Source organism: Rhineura floridana, chromosome 8, assembly GCF_030035675.1.
Source record: "Rhineura floridana isolate rRhiFlo1 chromosome 8, rRhiFlo1.hap2, whole genome shotgun sequence".
NCBI lineage: Eukaryota > Metazoa > Chordata > Lepidosauria > Squamata > Rhineuridae > Rhineura > Rhineura floridana.
The window spans coordinates 15,697,351-15,710,788 of NC_084487.1; the positions used below are offsets into that span (position 1 = coordinate 15,697,351).

At 43.0% G+C, this 13,438-nt stretch overlaps 1 protein-coding gene across 1 annotated transcript in view; it reads right to left on the bottom strand.

The window, feature by feature from the left end:
* Nucleotides 1-13,438, bottom strand: part of ST8SIA1 (ST8 alpha-N-acetyl-neuraminide alpha-2,8-sialyltransferase 1) — a 143,922-nt gene that overhangs the window by 48,335 nt on the left and 82,149 nt on the right. The window contains exon 4 of the mRNA XM_061638386.1: nt 5,126-5,218. Coding sequence (XP_061494370.1) covers nt 5,126-5,218 — 93 coding nt within the window. The remainder of the gene's footprint in view (nt 1-5,125; nt 5,219-13,438) is intronic.

The following is a 13,438-nucleotide window of genomic DNA, read 5'->3' on the forward strand; positions in this document are numbered from 1 at the left end:
TACTTATGTCCACTAATTTTAATGGGTCTACTCTGAAGAGAACCTAGCTGGATACATCCCAGAATTCAGATACTGTGTTTTGTTCTGCAATGAAATACCAAGGCAGTTCTTCAAATGTAAATGAGCATTATGCTCACTAATAAGGCTCAAGTAAAAATATTCAGTAAATAATATTTAGTTCTTCAACAAATAAAACAATGAAGTATCACAATGAAACCATCTCAATGAAACACTGAACACTGAACACAGGAACACTGGCAACCAATACTGCAATTGCCTTGCACTGAGGTGAAGAATCTTAGGCCACACCCCTTTCCCAGCCACACTACCTTTCCCCAGGCTGCCCCTCCTGCCATCCTTGGTTTGGGCACCAGCCACCATTGAGCCAGAGTATGAGCTTGGAAAAGTTACTTTTTTAAACTACAACTCCCATCAGCCCCAGCCAGCATGGCCACTGGTTTGCCAGCTTCAATCCCTTTTGGACAGAGATGACCACACCATTCCATACTGTGGTAACTTCCAGACTGGACTATTGCGATGTGCTGTACATGGGGCCGCCCTTGAAAATGACTTGGAAACTTCAACTGCTCCAAAATGAAGCAGCCAGATTATTGGCTGGGATTCAATTTAGATTTCATATAACCCCTGTTTTAAAACAGCCTTTGGTACTTCAGAGATATATATTTTAGGACCCTCTCTAGTTGTTAATGTAATTTGTTTTAAACTGTTTTTAATGTTCTTTATATTGTTGTGACTGCTGCCCTGGGATCTACTGGTGAAAGGTGGAACATTTATTTATTTGATTTATATCCCTCTCTTCCTCCCAGCAGGAGCCCAGGGCGGCAATAAGTAAATCATCATCATCATAATCATTGTCTTCTCATTTCTGCAAGGCTCCTGCCAGCTGGAGTTAAGGGAGGAGGCCAGCAAGCCCCCTGCAGCTTCTTATTCTGTACCCAATGGATGGAGCCACGTTGATATCAGTGAGTTGTCTGACTGTAGACCCTACAAGACTATGCACGAGGAAACTGACTTCATGTTTTGGAATGCAATCCTATGGATGCTTCTTTGGAAACAAGCCCCACTGAACTCAACGAGACTTACCTCTGAGTTAAACGTGCATGTGCTTTGACTATTGGCAGATTGGTAATGCTTCATCTAACAGCCAATTTATTCCAGGGAGATTTGACAATATCCAGAGGGGTACCTTTGTTAGTCTCATGCAGCAAATAACCCAAACAAACATAAAATCTTATGGCACCTTAAAGACTATATAATAGATGTATTGTGTCACAAACTTTTGTGTTTAAGTGAACCCCAAACTGTGACAGCGTAACCCCAAACTGTCAGACATATTACATTCCCGGCTTAGGTTGGGAAGGCAAATGAAGAGGAATGAGGTCAGAGGGAAATGAAACTCATAAGAAACAGCCAGCAACAATTACTGTATATAAACAAAATTAGTTGGATGACCTATTAGGGATGTGCTACAATTTATAATATTCAGATATGGTACAGAATTTTCCATTAATTCGCTTATTCTCTATCTTCGTGGATTGGATTTTTAGGTAGCAATTTTCCACGGCTACTTTCAAAAATTGATTTTCTTTTTTTAAAAAAGCCATCTCTAAAATACAGATATTAAGAACGATAATTTTATCAATATTTTCCTTCAAAATATTGATATCAATATCAATATATTTGTGAGGGGGACAAACAGATCAGTAAAAACAGCAGCTAGCAGACAAACAACAAACTCCAATTGTTACAGGTCTGTTAGGTCGACGGAATGTTCTCAAACTGGCACCAGCCAACGGATCCCTTCCCTACTGCCCATGAACAAGGCAGTGTTGGCGATAACACAAACGTACAACCTGGTACTGTGTAACCAAACAGTCCAAACCCTCTTTCTGCTGGGTCGGGCAGAAGGACACCTGTGTGTCTCCGCTTGAGGAGTGGTTGCCAGCATCACTCGCAGGGCTGTGGAGTCGGTATGTCAAACCTTCGACTCTGATTCCTCTATTTTTCTACTGTCCGACTCCGACTCTGACTCCTTCATAAATGGCAAATGTATATTAATATATTAATATTAATGAATTATCTGCTAACTAAAATATGTAACTTGTCCCTCGGGGACCTGTACTTTTCAAATTGTTCATTAATGACCTAGAATTAGGAGTGAGCAGTGAAGTGGCCAAGTTTGCTGACGATACTAAATTGTTCAGGGTTGTTAAAACAAAAAGGGATTGTGAAGAGCTCCAAAAAGACCTCTCCAAACTGAGTGAATGGGTGGGAAAATGGCAAATGCAATTCAATATAAACAAGTGTAAAATTATGCATATTGGAGCAAAAAATCTTAATTTCACATATACACTCATGGGGTCTGAACTGGCGGTGACCGACCAGGAGAGAGACCTCGGGGTTGTAGTGGACAGCATGATGAAAATGTCGACCCAGTGTACAGCAGCTGTGAAAAAGGCAAATTCCATCCTAGGGATAATTAGGAAAGGTATTGAAAATAAAACAGCCGATATCATAATGCTGTTGTATAAATCTATGGTGCGGCCGCATTTGGAATACTGTGTACAGTTCTGGTCGCCTCATCTCAAAAAGGATATTATAGAGTTGGAATAGGTTCAGAAGAGGGCAACCAGAATGATCAAGGGGATGGAGCGACTCCCTTACGAGGAAAGGTTGCAGCATTTGGGGCCTTTTAGTTTAGAGAAAAGGCGGGTCAGAGGAGACATGATAGAAGTGTATAAAATTATGGCATTGAGAAAGTGGATAGAGAAAAGTTCTTCTCCCTCTCTCATAATACTAGAACTCGTGGACATTCAAAGAAGCTGAATGTTGGAAGATTCAGGACAGGAGTTAAACTATGGAATTTGCTCCCACAAAATGCAGTAATGGCCACCAGCTTTAGAAGAAGATTAGACAGATTCATGGAGGACAGGGCTATCAATGGCTACTAGCCATGATGGCTGTGCTGTGCCACCCTAGTCAGAGGCAGCATGCTTCTGAAAACCAGTTGCCGGAAGCCTCAGGAGGGGAGAGTGTTCTTGCACTCAGGTCCTGCTTGCGGGCTTCCCCCAGGCACCTGGTTGGCCACTGTGAGAACAGGATGCTGGACTAGATGGGCCACTGGCCTGATCCAGCAGGCTCTTCTTATGTTCTTATGTTCTTAATATTAAAATATTAATTTTATTTTGAAGTCAGAGTCAGTACATTTCTACAATTCTCCACCCAGAATTGCTTCCGACTCCGACTACAACTCCACAGCCCTGATCGCTCGGCCAGTGTGGGGTTTCCCCTTATGCACGCTGAACATGTAGCATTCCAGGGATATGGTCAGTGCTACTGCCATCAGGTGACAGTCCCAGGCCTTATTTAGGCCTAATTGCTGGATCAACAGACACATCAATCTGAATTCCCCCTCCCCTCCCCCACGCCTTCTACCTTAGCTGGCATGCTTGGCAAGGCTGAGGATGCATGGTGGACCGACCGCTGTGTTAAGTCCCACTGGGGTTAGAATTGCACGTTAAATCCGCTATTCACTATGTGGGATGGGTTGACCACACTATGCACCATTGCTCATGAGGCCACTTACACGGGCACCAAGAGGGCCAAAGAAATACTACATTTAGCCCGTGAAAAGAGCACCACGAAGAAAAATAACGTAACGTGGACCAGAATACCTTGTCCAAAGCATAGCATCAATGTCAAGAGACAAGGAGAGAATAGTTGTTTATTAACTGAGAGCACCCACTAGCCACTTAATTAAAATGCATCCTGAGTAGATAATCTATCTTTTCAGTATGAGCCTGAGTTATACTGCACAGAGATTAAATGAAATGAAGCACTAATTAGTCAAATTATATGTGTGTTTGTGTGTGTGTGCATGTGCGTGTGTGTGTTTCAATCAGCAAATAACAGTCTTTTATTTTCCCTTCAGAATCAGATTCAGCAAAATATTAACTGATGCTAAACTAGACAGCTTGAATGGAAAGGAAGTCAGATCTCATCTAAAGTTGGTTTGAAGGAATATGATTAACATGGGTTTCTGGACATTCAGTAAAGAAAAGGATTAAAGGCACACTATGCTTCTTAAAATAAGTAGCAGGCGCATTATTTTTTATATCCCCAATAATCTGTCTTCTTCCTTGCACATATAAACTGTTCTGTTCCTTTTCAACATTGCTAAATATTTATTTAAGGAGGAGGGAATCTGCTTAGTGTGTTCTTCCAGACATCAGCTAAGCTTCTTTAACACCACAGAATTTAGAGCTGTGCTGAAATGCCCCCTCCATTATTATTATTATTATTATTATTATTATTATTATTATTATTATTATTATTATTATTATTATTATTATTATTATTATTATAACAATAATTAAATACAGCATTTTGTGCTGCTATTAGGTTTTTTTTAATTAATTGATCAGCATTTCAATTCTTATTGTTGAACTCATGACGTTTGAACCTTCTCTCAGTCCTGGACAATTAAGAATGGTGTTTCCCTTGAAGCATAGCAACAAGTTTTCATATTATTTTGCATAATTCATTCTGGCTTTGTTAGCTTTGCTAGCTGGAGCGGCACAGAACTCCATACTGACCTAAGCTCTAGCCCTGATTTATGGACACCCTATTTAGTCACGCTATGGATTCTCAAATGTTGCATTGTTGTCAAACATACTTTTTGTAGCCACAAGGGTTAGAAACTTGCTTATTATAGTTTTGAGCTTGAGACTCTCAGGAAATTAGATTCAGGGCTCACGGCTACATTCATCTCTTGCTCTATGGTCCAGCAACTTCTATGCAACCCTAACCTTCATGCCTGTGTACCAGAAACATGCCCACCTATTTTTTGAGTTACTTTGCTGCAAACCAATTTCATCTCCACTGAAGTGTGGCACAGTGATGCTGAGATGTATTAACTCATCAAATGAGAAATGGGTGTTGATTTCAGCCTGGCTGTGCTCTTCCAGCGCTGCCTGCTTAGGTTATAATTCTTCCATTCCCAACACCGTGACCGACAACACCCATGCTTTTTCCACCACCACCCTCCACCCTTTGCTCAGCATGCCAGTTCCTTGCAAAAAGAAAGAAACAATCTGCTTCCTACCTCTTCATAATTATGCTGGGATTTGCAGTTACCAGCTGCGTCTTGGATCCCACGTCCTTGCCATATTCACTGGAGAGAGGGGGAAGGTTGCATCTGAAAGAAACAGAATTGCACAAGATATATTATTTTTCTTTCTTTCCATCATTTAAAAAGAAAAAAAAATCCTATCAACCAAAGTCTGGCATGGCCAAGCTGTTGCTAGGGACCACAGTTCAGTGGCAGAACACATTCTTTGCATGCAGAATGTCCCAGGTACAATCTCTGTCATTTTCAGTTAAAAGGAAACTACTGAGGCAGGACTCCAGGGCCTCTCCATCAGCTCCGCTCAAAGACCAGCAGCATTTGGCTCCTTCGAAACCTGTCCATTCCAGCTGGATGTTACAAGAACTTTGTAACTAAGAAAGAGTGCCTGGGTTTTCTTCTTTCCTCCTCCCTCCCAGATCTCCTTTTCTCTTGTCTCTCTTGGATTGTCATGGGCATGGGTTGTCTTCCCACTGACATTTTAAGCCACTCTGGGAGTCTTTGGCAGCAGAGCAGCATAAAAATGCTTTAAACAACTATGTAAAGTACAATCTGGTTGGCCACTGTGAAGACAGGATGCTGGACGAGATGGGCCATTGGCCTGATTCAGCAGGGCTCTTCTTACGTGCTTAATTGATAACGTATCAGTGGATGGAACAGACTTCTGCCTGAGAGCCCAGAATGCCACTGCCAGTTAGCTAAATGGACAAACAGTGTGACCCGGTATAAGGCAGAATCCTATGTTCCTAAACAGAGCCTGTTATGGTTTAAGCAGTTTCCAGGTTCCCATCCCCAATAAAGTAACCAATGTTAAACTCGTGCAAACAGTAATGCATCCAATCAGTTCTATGTTAATGTGTCCAATTCTTATGTGTTCATTCCCTCACTTCAGCGGCACGGCATCTGCTTTTGCATGCAGAAACGTCCCAGATTCAATCCCTGGCAATTCCAAGCAGGGCTGAGAGAGAACCCTGTCTGAAAACGTAGGAGAGGGGCTGCCAGTCAGTGTCGGCAATGCTGTGCTAGATGGACCAATGGTCTGGCTTGGTATAAGGCAGCTGCCTCTCTTTTGGTAGTTGTACCTCAGCTATGGAACAGGCTCCCCATAAAAGCTCGCCAGGTGTCTTCTGCACCAAGTGACTGCACCAAGTCACCCAGGGTTTTAAACGGTGCTTTAAATCTGGGCTGTAAACTATTTTGCCCTGATGCGCATCCTATACTCTGGACAAGAGGCTACTGTAAGGACAGAATATGGAGAAACTGATTGGTTCCCCATCGGAAAGGGTGTCAGACAGGGGTGTGTGTTAGCAACCTATTTGTTTAATCTATATGCAGAACATATCATACGGAAAGCGGGATTGGACCAAGATGGAGGGGTGAAAATTGGAGGGAGAAATATCAACAATTTAAGATATGCAGATGATACCATACTACTAGCAGAAACCAGTAATGATTTGAAAAGAATACTGATGAAAGTTAAAGAGGAAAGCACAAAAGCAGGACTACAGCTGAACATCAAGAAGACTAAAGTAATGACAACAAAAGGTTGTCAACTTTAAAGTTGACAACGAGGACACTGAATTTGTCAAGGATTATCAATACCTTGGCACAGTCATTAACCAAAATGCAGATCATAGTCAAGAAATTAGAAGAAGGCTAGGACTGGGGAGGACAGCTATGAGAGAACTAGAAAAGGTCTTCAAATGCAAAGATGTATCGCTGAACACTAAAGTATTCCCAATCTCTATGTATGGATGTGAAAGTTGGACAGTGAAAAAACTGGGTAAGAGAAAGATCAACTCATTTGAAATGTGGTGTTGGAGGAGCGCTTTGCAGATACCATGGACTGCAAAAAAGACAAATAATTAGGTGTCAGGACAAATTAAACCAGAACTGTCATTAGAAGCTAAAATGATGAAACTGAGGTTATCCTACTTTGGACACATCATGAGAAGACATGATTCACTAGAAAAGACAATAATGCTGGGAAAAACAGAAGGGAGTAGAAAAAGAGGAGGACAAAACAAGAGATGAATTGATTCCATAAAGGAAGCCACAGACCTGAACTTACAAAATCTGAACAGGGTGGTTTATAACAGATGCTATTAGAGGTCACTGATTCATAGGTCCATAAGTCGAAATTGACTTGAAGGCACATAACAACAACATTGTTTTTAATTACTCCTCCATATTGTATTTTTAATAGTTTATTGTAAGCCTCCAAGTTTATTACAATATAGTATACAATCACACCAGTGGGGAGCAGGGCTGTAGTCATCCGGGGTCTCAGGGGGCCTTAGACCCTTTACTTTTTTGGAAGCAGGGTCCCAATGTCTTCAGCATCCTATGAGCCAATCAGCGTGAAAGGGGCGTGTATTAACCACTGAGAAGAGTCCTCTAAAATGCTTCCTTATCTTTTCCTGCTGATTGGAGCCAATCAGAGTGAAAGAAGGTGACTCATCCACTTAGAAGATTCTTTTCAGTAGCCAACACCCCCCCTTTCATGCTTACTGGCTCCTAGGGATATCTGTTGTGGGAGAAAACATTAACATGGATCTCATTCTCAACCCAGCAGCAAAAAAAGGGGAGGGGCATAGCTGGGACTATCATGAAGGGACCCAGCACTTCTGAATTGGCCACTACACTACTGGTGGGGAGAGATCTTAGGCAGGCCTACCACCTTTTCTTAAGCCCTGCCAGCTCAAGCTGGCTAGAACAGAAGCTCCCCTGCCCCCTATTTCGATTCCCTCCCATGGCCTCCAATGCTAGGTGTCGGGCTGGTGTAGTTTCCAACTCAGTTAGGGAAATGAGGTAGCCTAGGTTCCTCTGGATCCTTAGTCGTCCCAACACATACCCAAACTGGACCATTTTCACCACGACTTCGGCTAGTGAAGTACCACCACTGGGTCAGCCACAGGGACAGAAAACTCTGCAGTTATCCAGAGAGGACCTCTAACAGTGAGTCTTCCTACTTGCCTGCAGAGTGAGGTCTGCAGTACCCTATAGCCCCTGCAATGCTCTCCCAGGGATCACTGGATTGCGCCATTATCTTTTCGGCGCCAGGTTAAAACCTTTCTCTTCTCTGAGGCATTTTAATCTAAGTTATTTATGTAAATGTTGTAATTGGTATTTTAGATGATGTACTTTTATATTTGTTATATTGATCTTGTAATTTTATTATTGTATATGTTTCTATGTTTGCCGCCCAGAGAGCTGTTTGCTAGTCGGGCGGGATATAAGCTGAATAAAATAAATAAATAATAAATAAATAAATTGTCATTCTTTCATTTATTTAATACACATGTATCACTGTTTTTGTTCAAAGAGCTCAGAACTGCTGGTTCTCCACTGATCTCCTGTGCAGATAGTATCACTACTAGGTGGCACTGGACTTAGTTGCATCTAGGTGGAGTCCAGAGTTTCCTGCATCTGTTTCTGTTCTTGTTGAAGAGAGGCAATCAAGTTTTTGTCTAGATTGGCATGTCCTCTAAGCCTTCCATGTCTTCTCCCCTCCTAGGAACATATAAAGCAAGACCACCGGCTTAGCATCATCAGTTGAACAGCATCATCTGCCTTCTCTGACTATTCTCTGTGTCACTGTTTGAACGTGTTTCCCCCTTTATATCACTTTGGTTTGTTCAGTTGAGCAATATTATCTTCAGACTAATCAGAAGATACTGCTCCATTAGGAAGTCAAGTTTCCCCCACTCCAGTTGGGATTTGTGTTTTGTTTTTCTCCCTAGGAAGTCCCATCATGCAATATTGTGGAACATGAAATTGTCTGAGTATCCAGATGGAAACTCAGCAAGAAACCAGCTGTTCAGCCCAAACCCTGCAGCATCTAGACAACAGAGTAGGAAAAATAACGGCTGATTGGCTGCATGCATTTTAATGGCACCAAATCCACAAAAGCACTTTCACCAATCAGTGAAATGTGGAATTTGGGGTTGAACTGATCATGACTTTCACATGCCAAACTTTTAATAAAATACTGAGATTCCTACCTACAACATATGTATTTACCTATATATTTACTATTTGAAAATAGGATATGTATGATTTGTTTTAGCACCTTTCATTTGTTTTAATAGCCTTATATATATATATATGGGGGGTATTCCATATTAGTCCTACTCAGAGTATACCCACTGAAATTAATAGCCATGGCTAACTTCAGAGGGTGAACTCTGATTAAAATTTAGTTGGATACAATGCAGTGTTATTTGCTTTAGTGATGGTTGAAATTTACTGGGCAATCATCACAAAAATAAATTCCTGCCCTCTGAGCACCAGGTGAAAGTCTGTCTCTTCCTTTTTTTGCCCCTCCATAGACCAGAGTGGGTAAGGTGATATTCCTCTGCTAAAAGCTTCTGAGCTTTATGGACCTGCAGGGACATCCAGAGAGAGTGAAGGTGGGAAACTGCTCACCAGATGAGCTGGGAGGAGACATTCTCTCATTCGCTTCTCCATTAGCTGCATTGGGAAAAAGTATAATCTACTCCAGCCCACAACCTCTTCTGAATGACAATCAGAAAACGGTAACCAAAATGATCAATGAGTAAACATTAAGAGATTTGGAGCCTTTTAGTTTAAAGAAAAGGTGACTAAGAGGATACATGCTAGAGCTGAGTAAAATCATGCATAGAAAAAGTGGATACAGAAATGTTTTTCTCCCTCTCTCACAATACAACAACTCTGGGACATCCAATGAAGTTGAATGTTGGAATATTCAGGACAGATAAAAGGATACTTTTTCACACAGTGCATTGCCCCCACACTCCCAAAGAAGACTCAAGACACAAAACTTGGGTAAATGTAATATTTATTAAAATATAACATTGAACTTGGATAACCTGCAGACCAAACCAACCGAACTAACCAAATTAAACTCAGTTCAGGCAGGTAAGGTTGAACCTACTTCTGGCTGGAAAACCTCCCCACCAGACCCCTGGGCATGTCTCCAGCTGAAGACTGTGGGCCCCAGCCAAGGATAGGGATAAAATACCTCCCTCCTTGCTAGGCAAGCCTTGGGTGGGCACTGTCAGGATCCCACCTGTGACCACTGCCTTGTCACGGTCCCACCTCAGGGTCCTGCTCTCAAAACGGTTCTCTCACCGGCTCTAGCAAAGATCTCTCAAGATCCCACTGCTAGGCAGCACCACCAGACACTCTCTGTAAACAATATTGTCTTGAGACTGTGCCTTCGTCTCCTCCTGGCTTATTGCTACGTTGTATCTGCATGCACTAACAGACCACAACCCACCCCATATCTTTGTGCCTATAAAGATTACAGGCCTGGGTTGCTCTGGATACCTGATGATGTTACACTATCTCTTCACCACTGCTACCATTGATACTGTTTCCCAACCTTGGTATATGCCCTGCCCACCTTTCTGGTCTGTGAAAACCCAGCCAAGGATCAGGCGTTCTGTTAAACCAAGAAATATTTATTTATTTACACAGGGAATAACAAGATTACTTAAAGGTTTAGTCAAAAGCGTGTGGTTTCATAAGATGTGTTACTCTTTATGTTTCTTAGTCATCAGTAACCTGCTTCACTACCCACCTAATCCAATCCACCCTACAACCCTCTCCAAAGCCAGCCAACCAATCCTCCAAAACCCTCAGAACGAACCAACCGCCCTCAACCTCAACTGTCATCCTCTCATTTATACCTTCAGACACTCACTCAGCCAATCATCATACATTCTTCAACATTCCAACCCATGTACTCCCCCCTCTCACTCAGTCTACTTACCACATATACTCTAATAAACCTGCACTTACCATATTTACAGTATTAAATGTACAGGGACATCACAGGCACCCACCCTGTGCCTCCTGGTCCCACCGTCCTGGCATTCACCCAAATGCACAAGATCGGCCCCAGGGCATGAATCTCATACATGAAGCACTGGGAGATCCCAAAAGGGTGCCCCTAATTCCATAACTACCTCAGGATACCTCATGATAACCCTCCAACCTCCTCACCTGCCTGAACACCATGCCAATTGGCAAGCCACTTCACCCATCCGAAAAGCCAATAGAATTGAGCCCCGCTGGATGGAGTAGGCAAACCAAGGGGGAGGCTAAGAGCACCTCCCCCCAAAAAAATTCCTGCTCAGCCCCTAGACGACGACTAGTCAAGCTCATACTGAAAGGGCGGGAGGGCGGGTACAGCAAACGCAGAAGAGGAAGAGCTGAGGGTGGGGACTGCTTAAAAGGCAATCTCCCCGCCCCACCTCCATTGGCCTGAAGGCCCCATGTGACCTCCCTCCTCCTTCGGGTTAAAGCACTCGAGTCTTCCTTGTGACGGGGGATGGGCGAAGGCAAAGGCGCCCCCACATATAGTAGGAAGGGCATAGTTAAACTATGGAAGTTGCTCCCACAAGAGAGATTGATGTACACCAACCTGGACAGATTTATGGAGGATAAGGTTATCAATGGCTACAAGCCACGACAGCTATGTTCTGCCTTCACTGTCAAGAGGCAGAGTACCTCTGAATATGCTGTTGCTGGAGACCATAGAAGGGGAGAATGCTGTCGCACTTAGGCCCTGCTTGTGGACTTCCCATACGCATCTGTTCGGCCACTGTGAGAACCAGACGCTGGACTAGATGGGCCACTGGTCTAATCCAAGAGGGTTTTTCTTCTGCCCTTAACAAGGTGTCCACGCAAGTGGTGAAGGTGTGTGTATACGGAGAATGTGGCCATAACAAAGCAAGATGTTTTGGAAAGCCCTCCCCAGTGAGTTCTGTACAGAGTCACTGCATAGCCGTGTTGTCTTTTATATGTTTTGAGGATGTCTTATTTTTAATTGTTTCACTGATGGTCTTTTATATTGCTTTTGAAGGGAACTTGTAAGCTGCCTTGAAGGCCACTATGGGGAGAATGTAGGAAAGGACATTTTAAATGAATGAATGGATAATGAGCAACTGAATGAATGGATGGATGGATGGATATAATAGGCTGAATACAGCTGTTTATTTTTTAATGTTCGTGTTAGGAGAGCTGACCATGGTATTTAAAGGGAGAAAGTGATGAAGCATGCCTGTTGTTTGTTGCTGATTAGTCTGGTACTTGCCTGCTCCATAATATACATTCTGGTTGACTTTTATCGATGTAGTATGTTAGTCGGGATGGTCCCAATGGGAGTGTATTTCCTTATGCAGGAGCACAGTGAAGACTTGCAACATACAAGTTTGGGACTATGCCCGGAGGTACTTCCCAACACCTGCCTGGGACATTGCAAGTGATCCTCTCAGATTGCAAGCTTCTTTATTGGCCCCTTGTAAAACAAAAACAAAAGCCACTTGGGTGTTGCTTGTACTTTCAAAGCGGCCCCATCCATCCTATCCAGATGTCAGGGCAGACTATAAGCAGCAGTTATGAGGCCAACAAGTTGTGCTAGGAAATCAGAGCCAAGGTAGAACACCAATTGTCAGAGCCAGAAAGGCTGCTGTTGCTCAGATAAAGTACCAGCCCATACTTGGAGAGCACTTCACTACATGTAGCAGGGACATGCTTCACAGTTCTTAGGGTCCATTATATGGGCCACAGAACCAAGAGGTCCATTTGTCAGAGAAGTATTTGAATCACAGGTGCACAAAAACAGCCCTGCTACATCAGACGAAAGGGCCATCTAGTCCAGCATCCTGTTCTCACAGTGGCCAACCAGATGCCCCAATGGGAAGCTCACAAGCCGGACCTGAGTGCATGCCCCACTTTTGATACCCTGCAAATGGTATTCAGAGGAATACTGCCTCCGACGCAGCCATCATGACTAGTGGCTACCAATAGCATTATCCTCCATTAATTTATTTAAGCCCCTTTTAAAGATGTCCAAGTTGATGTCCAAGTTCTTGTAGGAGATTATGGGTAGCTTGTGGGCTTCCCAGAGGCAAAAAATAGGCTGTGAAATTTCACATTTCACTTCACCTTGATCTGTGAATCCATAGAATGTCAGTTTTCTTGTTTTCTCTTCTACGCATATCACATCAAAATTCATTCCAGCATGGGAAGAGAGAAGCAACAGCAAACCCCAGCTCTGCTACCTTTGAAATCACTGCAAAACCTCAAACTGACATTAGCAGTGCAAAGGCTAAGGGGCTGAGTGCACTCCACGTTCTTTCTACTTATTAAACTCTTCCATTTATGCCTAAATGATCAACAATCCTCAGTGATTCCAATGTATCAAGGAGACGGGCATTCCAGGTCAGACTACAGTAACTGAATACTCCAGGAGAAAATGGCCACACCACTCTAGCGGTGAACAGCCATTTCTCTACATCC